This window comes from Garra rufa, chromosome 5 (genome assembly GCF_049309525.1).
Source record: "Garra rufa chromosome 5, GarRuf1.0, whole genome shotgun sequence".
In the NCBI taxonomy this organism is placed as follows: domain Eukaryota; kingdom Metazoa; phylum Chordata; class Actinopteri; order Cypriniformes; family Cyprinidae; genus Garra; species Garra rufa.
In genome coordinates this window covers 20,673,573-20,698,187 of record NC_133365.1, presented here as the reverse complement: position 1 = coordinate 20,698,187, position 24,615 = coordinate 20,673,573, and the positions used below count along the sequence as shown (strand labels likewise).

Here is a 24,615-nt window from a genome sequence, read left to right as displayed (position 1 = left end):
AAAGGATTGTTTATTAGGAAGGAGGTGGATAATCCACATACTGGCAAAAGTAGAAGGTCATCTGGGTATTTCATGCAAGTTGCATACTGTGCACAGTACACACACTGCAGGAATGCTAAAAGTAGTGTGATAGTGTGCTTTTCTGCTTTAGTACTGTGTTTATCTGAGTCCAAAGCTCTTCACGTTCCAGACTTGTGGTTTATGCTTGTCAGACGCCTTACATGCATATCTGAGAAAAACACTCTGGTAAAGTTTGCTGACACTATTGCCTTGAGTCAGGGATCAATCTGCTGAGATTGTGCTGACGTGTACCGTGAGCCCGTACGAACAAGTCAGTGGTTGACTGCTGTTGGGGTTGCTATGGTAACTGGATGGGCTTTGTATAACAGTTCATAGTCTCAGACAAAGACTGAATGTAATGAAATGCTTGGTGTACTTCGTAATAGTTTATTCAAATCATGAGGTAGTGTTCAGGATTGTAGCCAGAATGCGGAAAAGTTACATACTGTAAAGGGGTTTGCATCGCAAATGTGAAATATTATGTTACTTACTTCATCTTGACTGTGCTTTACTTTGGCAGATTTACTGAACTCTGTGCTTTATTAAAAGCAGTATGACCTTATTTGGGCTAAATAGGATGTGATTTATTCCCACAGAGCTGTGGGCACAATTTCAACTTTTTTAGTCTGGGGAAAAAAAAATCTTAAACGTTCCCTTAAACTGAGTATAAGGATGTTTCTTTTGCTACCTTATAAAATGCCATATTTGTCAATCTGGATCATAATTCATTCCAAAAAAGCTTTTTATATTTTAGCCTTTAGTGTATAGTTGTTATAACAGCTAATAATAATAATCATGTTTTATTTAATTATAGCATTTAAGTTACAACATGCTACATGTGATGATAAAGTGTTTAGTGTCACAATACTGCATTTACAGATGTACTATGTGTTTATCAAATTTATTTGTGAAATTTTTTTTTTTAAGTTGATTAAAATGCAGTATTTTATTGGTCTTTATCCTGCATTTAAAACGGTAGCATGACGTTTCTTTCTCTGTTGTGTGGCACAGAGTTCCCACATCCCCATGATCGATGCTTTGATGATGGCCTACACCGTGGAGATGATCAGCATTGAGAAGGTTGTGACCTGTGTGAAGCGTTTCTCCACATTCAGTGCCTCCAAGGAGCTCCCTTTTGACCTTGAAGATGCTATGGTGTTCTGGATAAACAAGGTATGAGTGTATATTTTGAAGGGTGTGAGCTTTAGTCAAATCATGTTTGTATTGGAACATTCCTTGGTATGTCAGAGGTAATTGCTTTTAGTAGAAAATGTTTGAATAAATATTGTATTACACAATTTACTAATAGCTTACCCGCATTTGTCTAGTCCTGTATTGGGGTTTCAGTGCTTGGCCAGAGCATGTCTGTTCATGCAAGCATGGAGACCTCTGCCAGCGCTTTTAAAAGAAGGCTGTCTTAACCTCAGATGTTCATTATGAATTTTTTATATGTATCATAACAATCCCTTCTTTGTGTTGCAGGTGAATCTGAAAATGAGGGAGATCACAGACAAGGAACACAAATCAAAGCAGCATCTGCTGGAATCTCCAAGTCATCAGAAGGTACCAGGCAACCCAGCACATGAGTTTGACTCATAGATTGTAAAACTCTGATTCTCAGGTGCTGTGTAGACCTGTTTTTTTATATCTGTGTTCTGTAAATAGGGTTGTATGTGTCTAGAAAACATCATTCAAACTAGACTAGAGAAAAAAATCCATTTGAGCATTTACAGAAAACTTTGTAGTAGTAATATTTTTTTTTTCTTGCTGTTGATGTATAATCACAAAATCTGGGCCAAAGTATACAGCCTTGCAATCAAGCACAGGAAAAACTGTTTTTTTTTTTCTTCTCTCAATTGCATTTGAAATCAGTCATAGTTTTTATCCAAAAAAAAAATCTGACATTCCCCTCTTGTCTTTTTTTTTTTATTTATTTTTTTTTTTTTTTTGATTCACCCAAAATGAAAATTCTGTCATTAAGTACTCACCCTCATGACGTTCCAAACCCTTAAGACCTTTGTTAATCCTTGGAGCACAAATTAAGGTATTTCTGATTAAATCTGAAATCATTCTGACCCTGCATAGACAGAAACGCAACTACGACATTCAAGGCCCAGAAAAGTAGTAAGGACATCATTCAACAATTTCTTTTCCATATCAAGTTTTTGCATGTCGAAGTCTGACACAGAAGAGAAGAAATGGTTGAATAAAAACGTTACTTTAGTTTTCTTAGCGCACACAAAATATTCTAGATGCTTCATAAAATTATAGTTGAAACTGATGTTATGGACTATTACCTGGCCTTGAATGTGGTAGTTGCGTTGCTGACTATGCAGGATCAGAAAGCTCTCAGATTTCATTAAAATTATTTTAATATGTGTCTTGAAGATGAACGAAGGTCTTACGGGTTTGGAACCATGAGGTTGAGCAATTAATTACAGAATTTTTATTTTTGTGTGAATTATCCCTTTATTGGGATCAAATGCAACAGTTGTTAATACCAGGTGTAAACAGGCTCATAATCGGGTGTGAACTGAAATGGCAAGACTCGCATCTGAATAGATGGTATTAATGTAACTACAGCCTTGTGGAAATGATCTAATATCTTCAGTGGCATCACTCCTTCTGTTTCTCCTCTAACCTCATAGCAGGGTCACATCTGTCTGCTCTTTTCTTCCCTGACCTTACATCCTATCTGCTCCTCTTCCCGTCTCTTTCCCTTTAACCTCCTCCCTCGCTACTGGGATAGTCTCCCTCAAAATGGTATTGGAAACTAGTACCTGTAAGTTGGCTGTGAGTGCTTCCTCTCCACTGCACGAGTAGTATGTGTCAATCCCAACGTACGCCATCACCACTCAAGCCACGCTTTTATCTAATCAGTGCACACTGGGAGAAGCTTCTATCCAGTGGCTCACGCTGTAATCGCACAAAATGATCTGCCTTTCACCCTTTGAGCACATGCAGTTATGAGCTAACACATGCCACTGAGCGTACTTGTGTGCGTGTGTGTGAGCTTCTGTGTGTATGTGTGAGTCTCTAACTTCAGCTTTCATCTTCTCATTTCTTGCAGTCATTTCCATCTTCATTTGTCTCTTGTTCTGTCTGTCTCTCTGACGTTTGGTCTATCAGCCTGATCTTATGTTTGTACCAGCCCATTGCATGCTAGAGCCTGTTAGGGTTTGAGGAATGGCACAGAGATCCTCTGTCTCCATTCTCCTGCTTCTTTACTTTTAGATCTGCTTTGTAGCTTTTGTGTCCTGTTTGAAATGTAGACTTGGTGACTGTTAGGACTGCACAATTGATTTGAGTAAGTTTAAAAATGATGATAATGTTTGCCATAATTTACATGTAAAGAGCTTTCGTGTAGTGGTCGACCGATATATTAGCCAATATTTGGCTTTTTTAAATGTATTTTTTAATCATTGACGTAATAGTTTGAGCTAGGATGCAGATGTAAATTTTTGTTCATTAACAAAAACAGTAACATCTGTAAAAATTGAGACAACCTTATTTTTGTATGGTGAAATTTAATTATTCTGACTGTTTGAGTTTTATTAAATTTAGCCATTGGACTTCCACAGTAGCATACATTTAGCATAAAATCACAGTTAAAACCAGACATATAGTACATCGACACCATAGTAAAAATGCGTTTCTGTCAATGCAGTGTCGGAAAGCTTTCGGATTTCATCAAAAATATCTTAATTTGTGTTCTGAAGATTAACAAAGGTCTTACGGTTTAAATAAAATTGATAAAATCCATATCGGTTGACCATTACTTCTGCAAATTGTTTGTCTTTTTAAGTTTGTTTATTTTAGGTTATGCAGGCATATTATGCAACCATGTTGCATAGAGGACTACAACTTTACATTCTCATGAATCTATGTAGTCCAACAGTGTTTCTCGCTCTGATCTTGTGATTCATATCCTTAGCTGCTATTGAGTTATGTGTGTTGTGGCTAATCACTGTTCTCCTGTGTTGTTGCTTAAAGGAGCAGTTCATCCACCCAAACATAAAAACTCACTCTTTTAACCCCCCTGATTTTCCAAACTCGTATAATTTAGCTTTTTCTGTGGAACACAAAAGGAGTAGTTGTGAAGAATGTTCAAGCTGCTCATGACTGCACAATAAAAGTGAATGAAAACTGGGCCTGAAAATTTTAGAGCTACGGTGAAGCAGATGAATTTTGCAACCAACTAACTTTTAGTGCACAAGTTGTATTGAATTTTTATATTTATATTTTTATATATATTCAATCTTTAGGTCGGCTGTTCTTGACCTAAAGATATTTCTGAAAAGAAAGCGCATCATGATGCTTTCATTATTTTTCAAAAGCGCAATGAGTGCACATAAATAAAAGTACAGTCTTTACTAGGGGTGGCACGGTACATAGAAAAAAACCGAACCGTTCGGTTCGCTCGTCTCGGTTCGTTGCGTGTGTGCGTCACACGGTTCAACGCATGCGCAATGTAGCCTTGTGCACGTAGTGAGTGTCCTTTTTGCGCGAAATAAGAGGTGTGTGTGGACATACAGACAGTAAAAGTGGTGTGCTGCAGGTTACGTCACGTATAGAAATGGGAAGTTGGAGAGATAAGGAAGGCTGCCCGGAGTTGGAGGATGCGCCAGTGTCGTATAAGGGGCCGTTCACATGTAGCGTCTTTTGCGCACTCATGTTCGTTATTTCAAATGTGGACGCGCGGTATGCGCGCTCATAATGGAAGCGACGCGCACGTTTTTTCCAGGCGCGTCTGCGCCGCATCGAGATAAAAACATCTCAACTTTTCAGTAAGCCGCAAGCGCACCGCAGGTCATATGACATGAACCAACCAATAACTTGTTTAAAAGACAGAGCTTAAAGAGTTCCTCTCTTTTTCTTTTAAAAGATACTATTTTTGTAAGAGCTACACTGAAGTTGGCTCTTTGATAAATGCAAGTTAATTCTTCAGTTCAATCTTTATGTGCAAAAAAAGCACATAAATTCCTGTAGAGATAGCAATACACATTCTCCTGTTGTTGCCAAATAAATGAAAAGCATGTCATCAATGTCTTCTCTCTCGCTGTATCAAGAGAGAAGACATTGATGAAATCTCTCCTAGCTTTCCTCAGAGATGGTCCCAATAATGTGCTTAAAGTCAAGTCAAATTCAGTTTATGCATGATTACATGATAGTGTTAAAGACTGGAGTGTTAAAGATTAAAAGAAAAAAATAACAACAACAACCGTACAGAACCAAAAACCGTGGGTTTTGTGAACCGTGCCACCCCTAGTCTTTACAGATTCGATAGATTACTTTGCTGTGAGTGTGTACTATATTACCACATAGACCAGCAGTTAACGATCTGTTGGTCACGGACTGCATGACTTTACCATTTCCTGTGGATTTTTTTTTTTTTTTGTGACTAAGCAACTAATAAAATTTTGGTTGACCAAGCCTCTTCTCGTCGACTATTAGGGGGCAATCCTACTTTTTTATATTTTTTTTCCTTGACAGCTCCAGTCCCTATTCACTTTCATTATTTAAAAATGAGCAGCTTGGACATTCTGCTAAACCTCTCTTTTTGTCTTCCTTGGAACAATATGAGAATTAATAAATAAGGTCAGTTTAGTTTTTTGGGTGAACTATTCCTATAAGTTGTCTTTTAGTCTTAGTCGCCTATGTTATAACCCTAGTTGTATTAGATCAGCAAATATTCTCACAAATACGGCCTCAAGGATTAAATAAATATATATTCCTTTTGCAAACTATCTTTTGCCTACATGATGCTAGTGCCATACTAAAGGTTACTTTGTTGAGTACAGCCTGCTGTTGTAGATGGTTTTGACAATTTGGCTTCCTCTCATGTCACCTGCAGGTACGGTATCGGCGGGACCATGCCTCAGGTAGACAGCTGCCCTACTTCCCCCTGCTGGAGGACCTGATCAGGGACGTGTGTGACGGTGCTGCACTGCTGACCGTGGTCCATTACTACTGCCCTGACCTGATGAAGCTTGATGGTAGAGTAAAATAACACTAGGGATGCTAGACTAGTCACTGCTAGAAGCACCAAACCTAATCAGGTTTCCCAAACAGTCCTACTGCCTCCTTCACCCCACCCTCTACACCCTTCTAAACGGCTTATTATATGTAGACCCACCTCAGAGTTACGCCATTGGTTCAGCCGGCTGTTGCTATGTCAGGCAGCCCAAACAAACAGAATGTGTTTTGGTGGCGCCACAGTGCTTACATTCCTTGGGAAATCATACGAATGGTTTGCGTACTATTGTTTACTGCATATTCAGCTGGGAAAGGACAAAGTGTTTTAACTCACTTCCCTTTTAAACCGGATGTTACATTTCATTTTAAACCTGTAAAGCCGGACAAATGAAATAATAGTCATAAAAATCAAAGATTTTTTATTTAACCTTTATACAAAATATATTTTTTTTAAATCTGAAGAAGCTGTTTATTATTATTAAATTTAGTACTTAGGCTTTTACAGATCAGATAGTAGTGATATGGAGGAAAAAAAAACACTTTAAAAAATACATTGTTTTTTTGTGAAATATCAGTGAGCGTTAGTTGCAAATGAGTCCCTCAGTTGTCCTCAGTGTGAAAAGATGGATCTCAAAATCATACAGTCATTGTTGAAAGGTTTCAAATACACACAAACACTGAAAAACCAAAGAATTTGTGGGACCTGAAGGTTTTTTCTGAAGGATAGCAGGCAGTTTAACTGGACAAACAAGGAACTCATGAACAGCTATCACACAAAAAAACTGCTTTGGATCATTCAGGTAACAACTCAGTATTAATCAGAATCAGAAAGAGCTTTATTGCCAAGCATGCTTGCGCATACAAGGAATTTGTTTCTGTGTCTGTAGCTTCCAGTATACAGACAACAACAACACACAGACAATAAAAATAAGATGAGAATAAAAAACTACACATATGTAAATATAAATAGACAAAAATCAGAATCAAGTGTGTGTGTGTGTGTGTGTAAGAATCAAGTGTGTGTAAACATTTGAACGAGTCATTTTTATAATTCATCTATTATTTTCTCTACTATTAACTACTATTATTATTATTCAATTATTATTTTCTCTTGTGGACTATATGTAAACGTCTTATTTTGGTAAAATAGTTAACATTTTGCAGATTCTGCACGGTGTATGTAAACTTTTGTCTTCAACCACATAACAGTAGTTTTTTATGGTTTATTTGTACAGTTTTGTTGCTTTGCTTTCTCATACTTATGATTGATTGTATATTTACTTTTTTGGTGCTTCACTGCGCACTGCCTCTTAAGCTCAGTAAATATTCTTTGAAATGTTCTTTTCTGATATTTCAACTCTCAAGCAAATATTGACCTTGTTCGGTTTAGCGTTCATGAATGTCAGAACCAATGTATGCCTCTGGATAGCTTATTTGCTAACTTTGTGTTTTCTGTTATCTGCAGATATCTGCTTGAAAGAGGTGACCTCAATAGCAGACAGCCTTTATAATATCCAGCTGCTGAAAGAGTTCGCCAATGAGTACCTTAACAAAAGCTTTTATTTGACTCTAGAGGACATGCTGTACGCAGCTCCTGTGCTCAAGGTATCTTATTCAGTCGTATAATGCGTCTCCTCATTAACAGGATGTTTCATTTCCGTGTAATTCTGTTCTTGATTCTTTCGCTGTTCATTTTCTTCTGCAGCACAATGTCATGGTATTTATAGCGGAGCTCTTCTGGTGGTTTGAGATTGTCAAGCCTGAATTTGTCCAGCCGAGAGATGTTCAGGAATTTAAAGATGGTGAAGAACTTTATTTTTTGACTGTTCATTTGTCATATTGTTTGGTGATTTTTCTGCCTTTTGTTAAGCAAATAAAGTTAACCCAATAAAACTCTTTTTTCCTACCTATTGTTTTGCTAATTTAAGACCCTTTACCAAAAAAAACTTTTTTTACTGAGATGTATATTAATCTGAATCTAATAAACTGAATAGATAAACTGTCCATTGATGCATGGTTTGTTAGGATAGGACTATATTTGGCTGAGAAACAACTATCTGAAAATCTGGAATCTGAGGGTGCAAATAAATCTAAATATTGAGAAAATCGCCTTTAAAAATTACGTTTTGATATATTTTCGGTAGGACATTTACAAAATATCTTCATGGAACATGATCTTCACTTAATATCCTAATGATTTTTTTGCATAAAAGAAAAATCTATAATTTTGATATACAATGTATTGTTGGCTATTGCTACAAATATACCCTTATATTGCTACTTAAGACTGGTTTTGTGGTCCAGGGACACATTTGAGTTAACCATTATTATTTGTATTATAGCAAGAGCAATGACTCAGCCCAAGAGTGCCAGGCCTACTGTGCCCATCTCCAACGCCACAAAACGGAGCTTCCTGGTGTCTCCTGGTGTAGCTGATCCGGCGCTTCCTGTTCAGAACAGCCCGGAAGTTTGTAACAGGTACTTCCTGCACCCTGAAGAATCTGAGCCTCTGTAAGTGCTTCATGGTTTTCTCTTTTCCATGTGTAGCTTTGGGTGTGAACTTCAGTGATCTTTGTCAATGTGAAAATATTTTCTAATTAATCTAAAATATTCCCTCTAATTTGTATTCTTGCTCAGCCAAACCTGTTTTCTACTGGGCAAACCATTGGGTCACCAGAGTAGAAACACTGTGTTGTTTTTTTTTTAGATTTAATTTATTATTTTACATAGTTAAAAAAAAAAAACATTCAATACAGAAAAGTTAATGATAGTTATTTACTTTTTAAAACACCACTGCTACACATTTTGCACTGGTTTTGTTAGTTTTGCACATTCCTAGTCATGGTTTGAGCAGTACATGAACAAAAATAATAATGTAGGCTTCCATATGCTTTAAAGTTTTGTTTGCAATTCATAAGTGCACAGCCATGCATGCATGCACATTAGAGGGAACTTTGTTTGCATGATTATGATTCACTCTGAATCATATTGCCATGTCTTTGCTTTGTCATGTTGTGCCTGTGTGTTTCTGACATGCTGAGACGGAGCTGTGCACTGCCCTGCCTAACTTAAAAGAATTTTAATAAGTTTACCGTGCTTACTCTTATTTCATCAGCAATAAAAAAAAAAAAATCCAGTTACTTGGACATAAAAGGCATTTTTACTGTTTTTACTGTTCTGTAATTGTGGCATTCAGACCACAATTACAGAACAGTAATATTTCAATGAAGTTATTCTTTTTAAGGTCCTAAGCATAGCAGTGCTGCTTGTCTATATTTGTCCATCCACATGGAAAATGCTTAGAGTCAGTTACGATTAGATTTTGGCTGGATAGACCTCTGGGGGCCTGGATATCATTCGTCCTAATTTTTTGTGCTGGTGGTTTGCCAACTGTGCCCTCTGCTTGCTGTTTCAGTAATAAGGGGAGTTCCAGCTTCAGCCCCTCCCACCCACTTCTGCCACTGAGACAAAGACAGAAAAAGGCTCAGCCAGGAGAGGAAAGCACGGGTATGGAATTAAACGTCTGCTGCCATTCATATGAAATCATAGTTTTCATGCTTACATGGAAGGGGTACCAGAAATGTTGAGTCTCAGAAATAGAAGTGATTAGAAATAGAAATGATTTTCAGCACATTTGGTTATTTAAAGCTTTATTGTAGTCTTAAACTTTAACAAAAAATGTGAAACATCAACAAAGTTTGCAAAGAATCTGTAACAAGAGCTGTTTTACCTGAATAATTGGGATTAGTAATTTAGAACAAACTCCTAACCAGAATGTGTAAGGATAAAATATATTTGGCTTAAAGAAAATAAAGTTTGTTTTTATCCCCAAAACAATATTTTTGCATTCTTTTGCAACTTTTTTATGACAGTTGAGATACTTTGTCCACTTCAGTCCTCATTATTTTGTTTTTCTGCATTATGGTAATTTGAATGTATGGAAGCCTGTTTCAGTCACGGATTAAAAAATAAAAAAAGGTTATTGCAACTTGCAATTTTGACTTTTTTTCTCGTAATTGTGAAATATAAACTCACAAGAAAGAAACCCAGAATTGCAAGTTTATAACAAAAATTACATTAATCTTAATTGTGAGTTATAAACTTGCAATCCTAAGAAAATACCTGAGAAAAAATGGCAGAATTGCAAGTTTATTTCCCGCAATTCTTGACTTTATTACTCGCAATTGTGGGTTTGTCACACAATTCTGAGAAAATATGTCAGAATTACGAGATGTAAACTTGCAGTTGCGAGGAAAAAAGGTCAGAATTGTGAGATGAAAAGTCACAATTACCTTTTTTTTAATTCTTTATTCAGTGACAGAAATGGGATACTTCCAAATGAGTGAATGAATGCATCCATTGTGAAGTATACTTAAAATAAATTTTTACTACAAAATTTTCAAGTGTGTGGACAGTAGGATCTATCAAGTAAGGATATAGTAGTCAACATTTGAAGTGGATCAAAAAAAGTTAATCAGAGTTGTCCTAAGACAACAACAGCCATTGTTTTGGTTTTAAGACAACTTTGATGATAGGTTTTGATTTACCTCAAATGCTGACTACTGTATACATTTTTGCAGTTGAGTTAGAATTTGACTTGAATGTATTAGAGTCAGGTAATCAAATTATTGTGCTTTTCTTACCAGCCTGTCGAAATCGTTCCAATTCTTTTACGCAAGAAGGTCACTCCAGAGGAACAGTGGCTTGGTCAGATAAGCGGCAGAGGTACAACACTATCAATAAATATGAGTACTTAAACATATCTTATAAAATGTTACATTAAATCTGTATTTTGTTTGGTCATATTTTTCATATTATTATAATCAGGCCACTGTCTCAGCTGAATCGCTATGTTCTTCACTCTGCTACGGACAGCGATGCAGACTTGGCCTCGGGCGACAGCGTTAGTCTGACTTGCTCCATCAGTGAGGACAGTCTGGCTTCCACTGTCACACCCAAGCACCAGAGCCATCCGGGTCAGGGCAGTGTTAGGCGGGTCAATGGCCACGGTCTGCTGGGCAACGTTAACATGGATGAGGAGGATGAGCTGGTAACTACTGCCGGGGCAGATTCATCCAAAAATGACACCACCCTGGTAAACTCTGAGGACGCAGAGCGACAGAGTGCTACCCCTGGTGCTAAAACAGGCATTTGGGGAAAACAGGAGGAAGCGCCCTCAGATTCCCGAACAGCCAGTTTCTTCCTGGAACCTCTGATGCCTGCGGTTCTTAGGCCAGCCAAAGAGAAGTCAATATGCCTAAATAAGGAAGAAGAGTCTGGAGAGGGAAGGCAGCGAGGGTCGGCACGGAGAGTAGCAGGAGCAGAAGGTGCTGTTTCGTCTTCCAGACGAAGACCTCCATCCACTCTTAACCGGACCTTTACTCCAAACACTAGCTCTGAGTTTGAGACAACTCTTGAACCTAAATCAAGTGAATTTGTGCCTCCAGCCCCTGGGCAGATGCAAGCTTTCAGACCATTGGCAACAAGTAGTGTTGAGCCATCTTCTGCTGAGCGCTCACCTGGGTTTTACCTACATTCATCGGTGCCTGAGGACAAGAGGCCTGTCCAAGCCTGGGACATCAATCCAGGGCCTGATGTAGAGACTGTGGAGACTATCGAGGAACAGGACGCAGAGCTCACCAAAGAGCTCCATCCAGACAAGAAACAGTTCTATGAGGAGGATGAAGAGTCAGCCAAGCTGCGGGAGGACATGAATGTAAAGGAACATGAGGATAAGGATGGTGGGAGCAGATGCTCTAGCCCTGGTCAGTCCCAGGTCAGCAGCGTAGCAAGCGGTAGCGTGCGCATGACCAGTTTTGCCGAACGAAAGATGCAGAAGTTTGGTAGCAATCAAGATATCCGCTCCAGCACAAGCAGCTCACAGCGGACCACACCAGATGGCTCGGAGAGTTGCCCCTTTCCTCTAACCTCCTGGAAGATGAAAAGAGACCAGAGTCCCACACCACAGAACAAGGACGGTGCCAACATGCTGTCCTCCGAACTAGTTCAACTCCACATGCAACTTGAAGAAAAGCGACGTGCAATTGAATCCCAAAAGAAGAAGATGGAGGTCTTAACCGCAAGACAACGGCTTAAGCTTGGGAAAGCAGCTTTCCTGCACATAGTAAAGAAAGGGAAGAGTGACACTCTCCCTCAGCCTACAAAGTCTGAGTACTACTTGAAAGATGGCCAAAAACTCAATCAAGAAAAAGAGGAGTCATCAAAAGATGACACCTGTGTGGATGCTCTGAGAGATGTGCCGAAAGAGGCTGAAGAGCCAGAGAAGGCATCTCTTGAGTGGGCAGGTGGCGGAACGGTGTCTCCTTGTGCCTTAGATATGGACGAGGAGATAGATCTTAATGAATGTAACCGCTCCATTGAGTTGCTGAACGAGGCCATAGGAAACATTCAGCAGCAGATGATGCAGCTTTCGCTCCAGCAGGAGATGCTCATGAAGCAGAATATCCAGTCTCCAACAGGTGCTGTGCCACCACCTAGCAGTGACCAAAGTAATGAAACTGAATCCAGGGTCAGAGCTTCTATACATTTTGTTGAACCAAGTGGCAGCCCTGTGGTACGAAAGCCACCCAAACTCAGTTCAGCACGATCTCGTTCTAAACCTTCAGAGCTGTTGCTAGTTAGGGAGCACAGCAAAGGACAGAAGAGCTCCACTCCTACACCTATTGACAGCCCCTCTGCCAAGTCCATTCAAGGGGGCAGGACCCCCAAAGCTGAGCTTGAGGACTTTGTGCAAAGCTCCGCAAGATCAGACTCATTCAACAAAGACAAAGGGAACTCTAAAAGCACTACATTCCACCTTAATGATGAAGCTAACTTGAGGATGGTCTCAAGGGAACCAAGTTCTGTGGCCCTTGGTGTCACTTTCGAAGAATCTATGTCTGGTACCTTACAGGACGCTGAGGCTACATTTGATGATGGGCCAGCAGGGGATAATGTCTCCTCAGAGGATATTTCTAAAGGAAAAGTCAATCTTATTGAGGTGGACTTGTCTGATTTGGCTGCCAACCCAGATGAAGAAAACACCAGTGTAATGGATGTCACCGCTGATGGGAGTGATGGGGAAAAGAAATCTGGCATGGGCTTCTTTTTCAAGGTAATTTGAGTGCATTGGACAAGACATTATCAAATCATTTATAGGTCATTCTACAGAATTGGTCCAAAGTTTAAGTTGGAAAAAAAAAATATTTTTTCCAAAAAAAAATTGTATGCAAATTGTATAATATCCAAGGTACAAATTTCTAGTAATTGTGCAGTTAATTCTCATATTTTCAGAAAGTTTTGAAATATTTGTCCTTTCTCCAAATTTGTCACTACCGAAACTATATATTGACCTGTTAAGATTTTGCTTAATTATTTTATTTAAAAAAAAAATGTCTAGAGGTAAATCCACGACAATTAAATTTTAAACAATATTTCAAGTGTAATTTTATGAGATTTGTAGTATTTTTAATAAATTTTTCTTTGTAAAAGGCAAAAAGTTGATCATACTGATTTCAAAGTTAAGGATTCATTAAAAACTATGATAACATTTTAGTTGATAATTCATTAATCTTTGTTTTTGACAAAAAAATGTTTCACTACATGCTTCAGTAGTGACAGTAATGCTTTAGTAGCAAACACATCACATTACAGAACTCAAATACTAAAAACACTACAAAAATGTACTAAAATACAAAAAATTGCACAACTATACTAAAATTTAGTTAATTTCCCCCAAATATGAGGATTATGTGTTCCCTTTTGTCACTACTGAAACAATGATGAAAGGTTTCGGTCGTGACAGTTCTATGGGATAACACTCAAAAAACAAAGATATCACTACCGAAACTCCATAAAATGACAATTTTAGATCCTTCTGAAGCTAAGGATGCTAATCAGCACATGGTTAGCTAGCACAGTTCTGAACAGTGGTATACAAATAAAAACTAAATTTTATGGAATAACTCCCAAAAAAGTGTGCTGAATTGCAGAAAAAAGGTGTTCGGTAGTGACGTTCCTTAAAGTTACACACAGGTTTTTCAGACTTTTGAACACTTTTACCTCAAAATGTTGAGACCTACTCACACCTTGTAGCTATGAAAGAGGGGGACACAGGAATATTTCCTGATCATAAATTTATGGGTGTAGTTAAAATCAATCTCGGCCAATAGACTAAAACATAAATTGTTTTATTTTTTGTTTTTTTGTTTTCACATAAAGTTTCATAATTTACAAATATATATATTTTAACCTCACTTCTTAAAAGAATCAGAGATACTTTTAAAAACAACAATGGAAAAATAAATAAAACAAATTATGTCAGTATCATTTTCATAAGTTAAAATTTAGGACTTGGGACAGCCACCTCCCAATTAATAGTACCCAATAAATGATGATTTTATATATATATTAAGCTTACTAATATTTTAAATATTATTGTGGCTTTCAGTAGATAATAGAAGGATCTTAATAAACATCTAAGATTTGAATACTTTTAGTTGTGGGACAGCAGTTTGCACTATTCTGTAGAATGACCCTTATCTGAAATAAAATGGATTGTATTGTTCTTTATTAGTTTGGATTGGATTTATTTTAAGCACTTGCATTTTATTAGTGGTATTAATACTTAGAGTCAGAGGTTTAAAAAAAAAATCCCTGGCAAAGTATTAAACTATGGCATCTTTCCCACTCTCACTTTGTGGCCAAGAAAACCCCACTGAGTAACACCCTTGCGACTATAAAAGCAACCACTAAGAACACAAAATGTGAAAGTTTTACTACTCCTACCGATTTTGTTGTTTTATGTCTGCAGGACGAGCAAAAAGCAGAGGATGAATTAGCCAAAAAGCGAGCAGCATTTCTCCTGAAACAACAGAGGAAGGCAGAGGAGGCTCGGCTCCGCAAGCAACAGCTGGAGGCTGAAAGTGAGCAGAAAAGAGATGAGGCCAGGTATTGACAACCTTTGAAGTGTCATCTTCCATGAATATAAATATGATAAAGAGATGCTTTGTAACTTTTTCTTAAAGTACATGTTTAAAGCCTCTTTTCTTTTTTAATTCCAGGAGGAAAGCTGAAGAGGAACGACTCAGAAAAGAGGAGGAGAAGGCCAGGAGAGAGTTGATAAAGCAGGAATACCTTAGAAGGAAACAGCAGGAGTTGAGTGAGGAGCAAGAACAGCCCCAGCCCAAACCCAAGACCAAGCCCAAAAAACAAAGGCCGAAGTCTGTGCTGAAAGAAGAACCCTCTCTCGATACGCTTTCCAGATATCCTGCTGCCAGTAAGTATTAAACTCATTACTGAGTTAACAGAGGAAATGTTTATTGGCACTTAAACTGAAATAATGAAATCATGTCACTCTCCAGATGAGAACCTCATCAGTGCCCAGTCTGGCTCTAGTTTATCACTGGCCTCTGTGGCCACCACTGAACCAGACAGCGTCAACTCAGGCGGGGCGGGATCTCAACGGTAAGTCCTTCCCATGTCCTACAGGCTGTGTGCAGATGCGTGCTTGCATTTCATTCATTTGTTTCAGAATCAATCGACTGAATTCAGACCGTGACCTCCAAAGCACTTTAATGTTGCTGTTCGTTCTTTCCATTAACAGAGGGGAATCGGTAGAGTCATTTCCAGGCCTCAGTCGCAATTCCAGTCGGACGACAGAGAGAGACTGGGACAACGGTTCCACCGCGTCTTCCATTACATCAACATCCATGGCAGAATACACTGGTGAGTTGTCACTTTTCATTCTGTAGGATGCAAGTGGTTTATATTTGTGTTGATGCTCAAGAAGTGTGGGTACCTCATGCTGGTCTGGAGTACTAAATTATTTATACTGTTTTAGATTCTTGTGCACCAGGATGACATTCTATGTTAAAAACAGCAGCATGCTGATGTGATCTCGACCATGCATCCGCCAATATGTTTGACTGTGTGCTTGAGCACATAAGCACACATCAGTTTTTTGTTTGGGTAGATATTGGTGGATGAGTTTGTCCTTTTAAGCCTGAACTCTCTAAAGCATCTCATTCATTTGCTTTTTAAATTTTAGCTAACATTTTATAGGGGAAATATATTATTTTTGTTCTGTTGCTGTTGGTTTTGTTTGTAGAATAAATACTGACATTGCCCCTCTTAAAGCTAAAGTATGCATTCCACAATTAAAAGTTCTATATGTGACCCTGAACCACAAAATCAGTCTTAGGTAGCATGGGTATATTTGTAGCAATAGCCATTGCTACACTGTATGGCTCAAAATGATTGATTTTTCTTTTATGCCAAAAAACATTAAGATATTAAGTAAAGATCATGTTCCATAAATTTTCTACCGTAAATATATCAACATTTAATTTTTGATTAGTACTATGTATTACTAAGAACTTCATTTGAAAACTTTTTCTCAACAATTTTTTCAATATTTAGTTTTGTTGTTTTTTGACCCTCATGACTGGTTTTGTGGTCCAGGGTCACATATTAATGCGTAGATCAGAGTTATTCTTTCAAGCCATGTATTAAAAATCAGTGCAAAATTGCTTGGGTTCATGTAAATTATTTGGGTGGGTAAAATTGCATGTTTACTTTAGGTTGATCAACTTTATCTAGGTAACGTTCACCGCAGAGACATTTTGAACTGTGTAAGACAAGGGATTGTTTAGAAGGAAAATAGAAAGGTTTATGGGAATTATTGGATGTCAAAGTGATGGATAAGGTAGTTCAGCTTTTAATGGAGACTGAGAAGATTTAATGTGCATCACTGAGAGCTTTATAGGGCTGCAAGAGGGACACCTAACCAGGTGAAACAACAAATTGGCAAGCGATAAAATCCATAAGGGAAGAAAAAATAAATGTTTTTGCTCTAACCAGCCATGACTGCAAGATAATATTGGTTAATTGTCATGCTTGTAACATGACAATTAACAGTAAAATCCCATTGGTCCAAATTCCTTGATTCATGTGGTTGCATTATTTAAACATCAATTATGTTCTGATAAGATGGGTTTTTTTTTTTTCACATCACACAGCAGTTTCACTTTTACAGTGAACAGAATTATAAAAAATCTTTTTTGAGCAACAAATCAGCAAATTAGAATGATTTCTATAGGATCATGTGATATGTGCCATCACAGGAATTAATTATTTTTAAAATATATTCGGATAGAAAATTGTTACAATATTATTATTTTTTGATCAAATAACTGCAGACTTGGTAAGGATAAGAGACTTCTTTTAAAAATATTAAAAAGTTCTTACCAAACAGTAGTGTATATGTGAAAAATTGATAACAGGCTTCATCATAAAATAAGAAGAAAAAGATTAATAATCCATGACCTTATATGGCATCCATGCTTGTTGAATTGATGTTTTTTCTATTGATATTTCATCATTGTAGGACCCAAGCTTTTCAAGGAGCCGAGTGCAAAGTCCAACAAGCCTATAATCCACAATGCTATCTCTCATTGCTGCTTGGCTGGGAAAGTAAATGAGCCACAGAAGAACTCCATTCTTGAGGTGTGTGACCATTGTATCATTGTGTCATTGCATGCTGTGATGTAACTAGTGGTGTGCGAGATATACCATCTACAATAATATCGTAATTGTTGTTTAAAATATGACATGTGACGTCATCAAGTATATCGCAAAAACCAAACAAAAACACACCCAGAGAGTGCACGCGTATACTGAGACCAGAGACTGCGTCAGCCAAAAAAAAATTTTTATCCGTCGTGGATTTTTTTTATTTTTTTTTAAGCAGTGACTGTCACTTTGACAGCTTAGACTGAGGGTGATCTATTGTAATTTGTAACTGTAATTTCCACCCTGTCCAGTTGGTGGCAGTGTGCTCCAGTGTGGATAATCAGCCTTCAGAACTAAAATAAAAGTCTTTTAGAATATTTGTCTTTTGCTATGCATTTGATTACGCTAGTTTAAGCTACAGCAATCTATCATGCCACATTAAAGAGCGTGAAAACGGTATTTATTGCTTGAAATCCAAATGAAATGGGCAGAATTGTTTCGTATCAAAAGTATCAAAGCACAAAGCTTAGCCTATTGTGATTTATTGGATGGGAGGCACACTACTGGTGATTCATTAACTAAAAACAGTATAGACTAAAAGCTCGATTAGAAGTCTAGAATTCCCTGTATGGTCACTTCTCCCAGGGAGAAAGCGCAAACGCACATCGAATAGAGCAAGAGCACGTCAAACATCATAATTGTTTTTTTTTTTTTCTCTCTCAGTCCTAGCATATTTTGTTGTTTTAGTGGCCTCTGCTGTCACTGCGGGGTGTGGTGTTTACTTCTGTGCGAGTGCATTTATAGTTTACGCTTTCACTGAGTGATTTTAATTCTATTAAATCAAATTTATAATTCACCCAAAGTTAAAGATAAGGGGGCAAATTTGCTCTTGTATTACTTTTTTTTTATATGACTTTTATATTTATATCATCTGATATAGTTAATTTCACACAAAGTGTGTTTTTTTTCTCCAAATATCAGTATTGCATATGTGATACAGATTTTTTGTTTTTAACGGCCTGTTAAACAAGAAATTAATATTGATTTACTTGCATTTTAGACACAAGTTCCTGTTTTTGCTCATGATTTCATCAACGAAAATAGTTTTAAACAAAGCCACAGAATAACTGTTTTGCGTCTCTGAGCAACACTTGACAGTGTTTTGTTACTAAATCAGTCCTTTGAACAAATCTGTTGAAAGAATGACTCGCTAATGTGAGTCATTAGATTCAGCAATCTTTTAGTGTCATCTGCCACCTACTGGCAATTTTAGATTTATACATGGTGTATTTTTCTTTTTTTTCCCCAAAAATCATTTTAGATATCACTATTGAACGTTTTGTTTTTAAAACATAAAAACATTTATGCATTTGTAACTGCAGTTTAACTGCATTTATGACCTGCATTAAACAGTCTGTGTGAATGTACCCAAATGCCACTTGAGATGCAGATTCTGTGGAACCTCTGCATTGCAAACAAAAAATTTGTCGATATTGATTTTACTTGATTGGTAAAGGACCTATACTGTCTTACTATTTCAATGTATTAATTGAATTTAAGAATTTGACAGAAAAGATGATGCATACGTTTATTTAGGTTAGAAAAAATTGACTTATAAAAATGCCAAATTAATTTAAACTTATTGATAAAGATGATTTCAGTTACTCCTGCAAACTAATCACCGCACAGATTATGAAGAATATCAAAAGCTTTGGGAGTCAGCTGTCCATGGCCTTTCTAAACCTGCCAAAATGCCAGTACCGTAGCAAAATATTGTTATAGACAAAATTCCAGAAAATATTGAGAGATCTTTTTTTTTTTTTTCCGCCATTATCGCACATCCCTAGAATGTACCCAAGTAATCTCATAGTGAACTACGGTGAAGAAACCCTAAATAATTGCCTCTCTTTTTGATTGGTAGGAGTTGGAGAAGTGTGAATCCAACCACTTGATGATTCTCTTCCGGGACAGTGGGTGTCAGTTCAGAGCCCTTTACTCCTACTTCCCGGACACAGAGGAGATCCACAAGCTCACCGGCACGGGGCCCAAGAGCATTACTAAGAAGATGATCGACAAACTCTACAAGTACAGCTCGGACCGCAAGCAGTTCACTGTAATCCCTGCCAAGACTGTGTCGGTTAGTGTAGATGCGCTGACTATCCATAACCACTTGTGGCAAGCCAAAAGACCCGCAGGGCCAAAAAAGAGCGGAAAGTGAAGTCTGATGACACTCATTTGCATCGGGGCCCATAATCACTAATCTGCTTCCATCAGAGTTTGGATGGAAGAGGCTCGCTGGACAAACAAACAGGCATGAATCAACATGCAGTTCATTTGAATGTGTTTGGGTTGAAGTAGTCCTTTACCCACAATCCTGTGGTCTTTTTACATGATTAAGTTTTTTTGTTACTTGAAGTATTTATTAGTTTGGCACTGATTAGCTCGTTTAAACAAAGCACTTCCCCCATGATTGTTTTTGTTTAATTCGTTTCTACCTTTTGCGAGGGACACGCGTTTTCCTCTTAACGTCTTCGAAACGTGTTTGCTGACTCTAAGGACTGCCAGAACTCGATTTAATGTAAAAAAAATAGCTGACATGCCTCTCAACAAAAAACTTTTTTTTTTGCCTCCAAAACATGCTGCTCCTTTGTTGTCACTGGGACAATCCCAGGTCTGCATACTTTTGGCCTTCATGCATTGTGGTACCGTGTCTGTTTATTCAGCGCTTTAAAAAAGCAGCTCGGCTGTAGTCTGTTTTTTGGAAACTTGGTGGTCCTTTTTAATAGGGAATCAAACAGACCTTGATGTGTGTCAAATGCAGTTCTTCTCTTCTGTTCTTCTCGGTAGCGGCCTCTCCACTGGACATTGGTCTGTACTATGGTGCACTTATGATCATGTTTTAGTAATACTATCATGCAATGTAACCATGTTGATGTTGGCACTGGAGCTTTTTCCTCATGCAGAAGAGCAGCATGCTCTGTTATGAAGAGTGTCGCTGTAAACGATTTGAATGACAGTATTTAATATATTCATAATCGGTTACTTCCCTTGCAGTCGCTGTCTAATTATTTACCAAGGTTGAAAACATTCCTCAGCGAAAGAAGTGTCAACACTGCCGACATCCTTGAGTTTAGACGTTTGAGAACACTCATAAAAGCCTCGCGTTTGGTGTCGAGATCAATTGAGTGTTGCACATGCACTTTATTTTTTTGCTCATGAAGGTGTATAGCTGGGGTAGATTTTCATAAGGGCTTACTAAAGCGTTTTTGCTCCTGCAGCTAGTTGTTGAAAGGTGAAGGTACTCTGTTATACATCTCTCAAACACTATTAACACTGAGCACACTGACAGCCCCTTAATGACTTTTAAACTACTGTTTCCAAATAATAGGTGTTAGACTTGTCTATACGTCGCTGCATTGTTGAATTTTAAATTGCAGTTTTGTATATGTGTGTTTTTATATCTTAACTAAATGATTGTATTGATGTTGATCACCTGTTTTTTTTTTTTCTCTTTTTTTTAAACACTACTATTCATTCTTGGTCATTTTGCTTCCTTTACCATACTATTATTTATTTTAAATAAGACTCTGAGAATTAATAAATATTTCAAGTCAAATTCATTCTCATTTTTTTTCCATTTAAATATTGACATTGTCATCTTTCTTCCACTTTATTTTATAACACCTCTTGCATTATACAGTAAGTGAGCTTACCCCATAGTTGACTTTTCATTGATAAACTTTTGTATTAAAGGATTAGTTCAATTTCAAGATAATTTACTCACCGCCATATCATCCAGGATGTTCATGTCTTTCTTTCTTCAGTTGAAAATAAATTAAGGTTTTTGAGCAAAACATTCCAGAAATTTTTTTCCATATAGTGGACTTCAATGGGGATCAGCGGGTTAAAGGCCCAAATTGCAGTTTCAGTGCCGATTCAAAGGGCTCTACACGATCTCAGCTGAGGAATAAGTGTCTTATCGTTTCGATCTGTCATTTTCTGAAAAAAAAAAAGTTTATACTTTTTAAACCACAAATGCTCGTCTTTGCTTCAAACATTGCGTAAACGCGATGGGAATGTCACACATGGTTCTTCATCGGTGTACTTTGGTTCAAAAACGTAGGGTAGCGCAAAAAACTTCATCTCCATCTCCTCCAACTTCAAAATCATCCAACATCTTTGTTTTACCATTTTTTGTAAAGGACGTTTGACTTTCTTTGCACGCTCGCTTTTTAAACACATGGTTGGTACTTCATCCTACATCCATGCATGATTATGTAATGAGACAAGCATTTGTGGTTAGAAAGTATATATGTCATTTGAAAATGACTAGATAAGACCTTTATTTCTAGGCTGGGATTGTGTAGAGTCCTTTGAAGCTGCAATGAAACTGCAGTTTGGACCTTCAACCTGTTGGCCACAATTGAAGTCCATTATATGGAGAGAAATCCTGGAATGTTTTCCTCAAAAACCTTAATTTCTTCTCGACTGAAGAAATAAATAAATGAACATCTTGGGTTATATGAGGTTGAGTAAATTATCAGGAAATTTTTAGTTTGGAAGTGAACTAATCCTTTACTGTTACTTTACTGTTGTTGGGTGATCGCAAGAAATGATGGCAGTCTAGTTATTGTGGTCTTGTGATGGGCGTCTCAACTTCTGCCAAGTGGAACACCACAGGCCGTGCTTCATCGACGAGCACTGTATCCTTGACAGTCCACTGAAGACACATTTGTATCCTGGCAACTGTCAGTTTATCCTCAGCGGGGGGCTCTACAGGTCAGGCATTCGGTGGATGGATGGTCATTAGAGAGGAGCTCAGAAGACATTTGTTATTTGATGTTTGTCAGTATGCGCGGTGAGTATTATTGCACTCTGATTTGATGTTGGCTTCAAAATCAAGTAAATTATGATGTAAACTAATGTTTCTTTTTTTTCTGCCTAGCTCTTTTTATTTTTGTGGTGTTCCAGTGCATACATGAGGCATGGTTTCAATCCTGTATATCCACAGGAACGGACTACATTTGCAAAAAGATACCAAAAGGTAGGTAGGTGTTCTGAAGGCACTTAATGTTCTTAAAAAGAATTTGCTAGAGAAGAGGGTCAGGTAAATGATTATAATTATATATGGGCCATTCTACAAGGTTGAAAACAATGTCTTTTTCCACAAATTTTGTATGTATGCAAATTGTATAACATCCAAGGTATACATTTCTAAAATTTTACCTCCCCAAATTTGTCACTATCGAAACACAGTAATATATCATTTCATAAGAAGGGTTATATTGAACAATTAATGTGTTTTTTTTTTTTTAACATGTACCTTGAAATTTTTTTTTTTTTTTTGCTATTTTATAAAAAAAAGTCACAGGTAAATCAATAACAATTTTAACACACTTTCAAGTGTGATTTATGAGATTTGTTCTATTTTGAATCCAATCTTTCTTTGTAAAAGTCAAAACTTTGATTATACAGATTTCAAAGTTAAGGATTCATTCATTTGAATATACACTGAACAAAACACTATCGTAACATCTTTGTTGATAATTCAATATACTTTATTTCTGACAAAATGTCCCATGTTTCGGTGGTGACAGCACATTTTCGGTAGTGACCGTAATATTTTGGTAGCGACCACATCACATTACAGAATTTTAACCCACATACTAAAACTCAAAAAATTGACATAACTGTACTAAAATTGTTTATTTCCCCCAAAAAAGTATTATGTATTCCTTTTTGTCACTACTGAAACAATGACGTTATGGTCGTGACAATTTTAGATTTTGAGCCCAGCTCAAAGATGCTAATCAGCACATGGTTAGCTAGCACAGTTCTGAACAGTTGTACACAAATAAAAACTACATTTTATGTAATAACACCCCAAAAAACTGTCACAACCAAACCTTCACCAAATGCAGCAGTTTGCACTAATTCTGTAGAATGTAGAATATATGGATGGTGCTGGAGCCTAAGAACTGGGCTGTGCTTTTACAAAAAAAAATTATATACACACACACACACACACACACACACACACACACACACACACACACACACACACACACACACACACACACACACACACAGAGTAATCAACATTTGAAGTGGATCAAAACCTTTCATCAAAGTTGTCCTAAAACCAAAACAATACCCGGTCTTGTCTTAGGACAACTTTGATGAACTTTTTTGATCCACTTTAAATGTTGACTACTATATATCGTGGCCCATATAACCAGCCCCAAACTCTCAGAGGGCCAAGCTTCCAGTACAGACCACAGTTTGAAAAGTTCAGAGTTCAGGTAAATTAACAACAACAATTAAACATGTCAGTTCAGCGGTGGTCAGCTGCAGAGGTCAATGCTCTCCTTCCACAAGAGATGATCCCTGCCAATGGAAACACGAGTCGGTTCTAAACAATTCCCACTTTTGGCCAAGCACCGGCTCCAGCTCCAGCACCAGAACCAGCCCTGGTGGAAAAGCAATCCACTATATTGCAAGTACTCTGATGCCATACTACCGCTTTAAGTTCTAAACTGATTGAAATTTAATTCTAAACTGTCAGAAATTTAACTCACTGTAAATCTTGCCTGAGCCCTGGTCACCATTGACTTTCATTATGTGTAAATGTAAAGCTTGGACATTCTGCTCAAAGATCTCCTTTTGTGCTCTACAGAAGAAAGTCATAAGTTTTTGAAAGATGTGCTAATGAGTAAATTATATTTAGGTGAACTATTCCTTTTTCCCCTCTAGGTTATCCTGCTGGCTTGACCTCTGTGATTATCTTTGTGGGTGGTTTAGGAGAAATCAGCTTGTCTATGTTTAACAGCACCAATTTGGCCTCTGTGAACAGTCTGACTATTGCAGACCAAGGTGTCACAGCAATAGAACCGCAGACTTTTGAAGAGTTTCAAAACCTCAGAACTCTCAATTTGGATAATAATCATCTCTCCCAAGTCTCGTCTGGGTGGTTCAGCCATCAGGTCACACTTGAGATACTCAGACTGTCAAATAATAAAATCTCTACACTGGATCATAATTCTTTTAATGGGATGTCAAACTTGCTAA

General features: G+C 37.5%; 1 protein-coding gene across 3 annotated transcripts in view; it reads left to right on the top strand.

Annotated features, from left to right (window-relative positions):
- The window catches only part of camsap1b (calmodulin regulated spectrin-associated protein 1b), a 34,656-nt gene extending 13,493 nt beyond the window's left edge, over window positions 1-21,163 (top strand). The window contains exons 4-19 of one of the 3 annotated variants that reach the window (XM_073839666.1): window positions 1,072-1,233; window positions 1,543-1,623; window positions 2,810-2,842; window positions 5,915-6,056; window positions 7,502-7,641; window positions 7,742-7,838; window positions 8,379-8,514; window positions 9,452-9,543; window positions 10,683-10,761; window positions 10,864-13,150; window positions 14,849-14,985; window positions 15,099-15,313; window positions 15,399-15,501; window positions 15,641-15,762; window positions 17,423-17,541; window positions 19,469-21,163. In XM_073839666.1, the coding sequence (XP_073695767.1) occupies window positions 1,072-1,233; window positions 1,543-1,623; window positions 2,810-2,842; window positions 5,915-6,056; window positions 7,502-7,641; window positions 7,742-7,838; window positions 8,379-8,514; window positions 9,452-9,543; window positions 10,683-10,761; window positions 10,864-13,150; window positions 14,849-14,985; window positions 15,099-15,313; window positions 15,399-15,501; window positions 15,641-15,762; window positions 17,423-17,541; window positions 19,469-19,765 (4,242 nt within the window). In that variant the 3' untranslated portion in view covers window positions 19,766-21,163. Of the gene's footprint in view, window positions 1-1,071; window positions 1,234-1,542; window positions 1,624-2,809; window positions 2,843-5,914; window positions 6,057-7,501; window positions 7,642-7,741; window positions 7,839-8,378; window positions 8,548-9,451; window positions 9,544-10,682; window positions 10,762-10,863; window positions 13,151-14,848; window positions 14,986-15,098; window positions 15,314-15,398; window positions 15,502-15,640; window positions 15,763-17,422; window positions 17,542-19,468 lie in introns of all 3 variants that reach the window. The other 2 variants (XM_073839664.1, XM_073839665.1) reach the window with 2 other exon arrangements.
- Window positions 21,164-24,615: the final 3,452 nt, after the last annotated feature.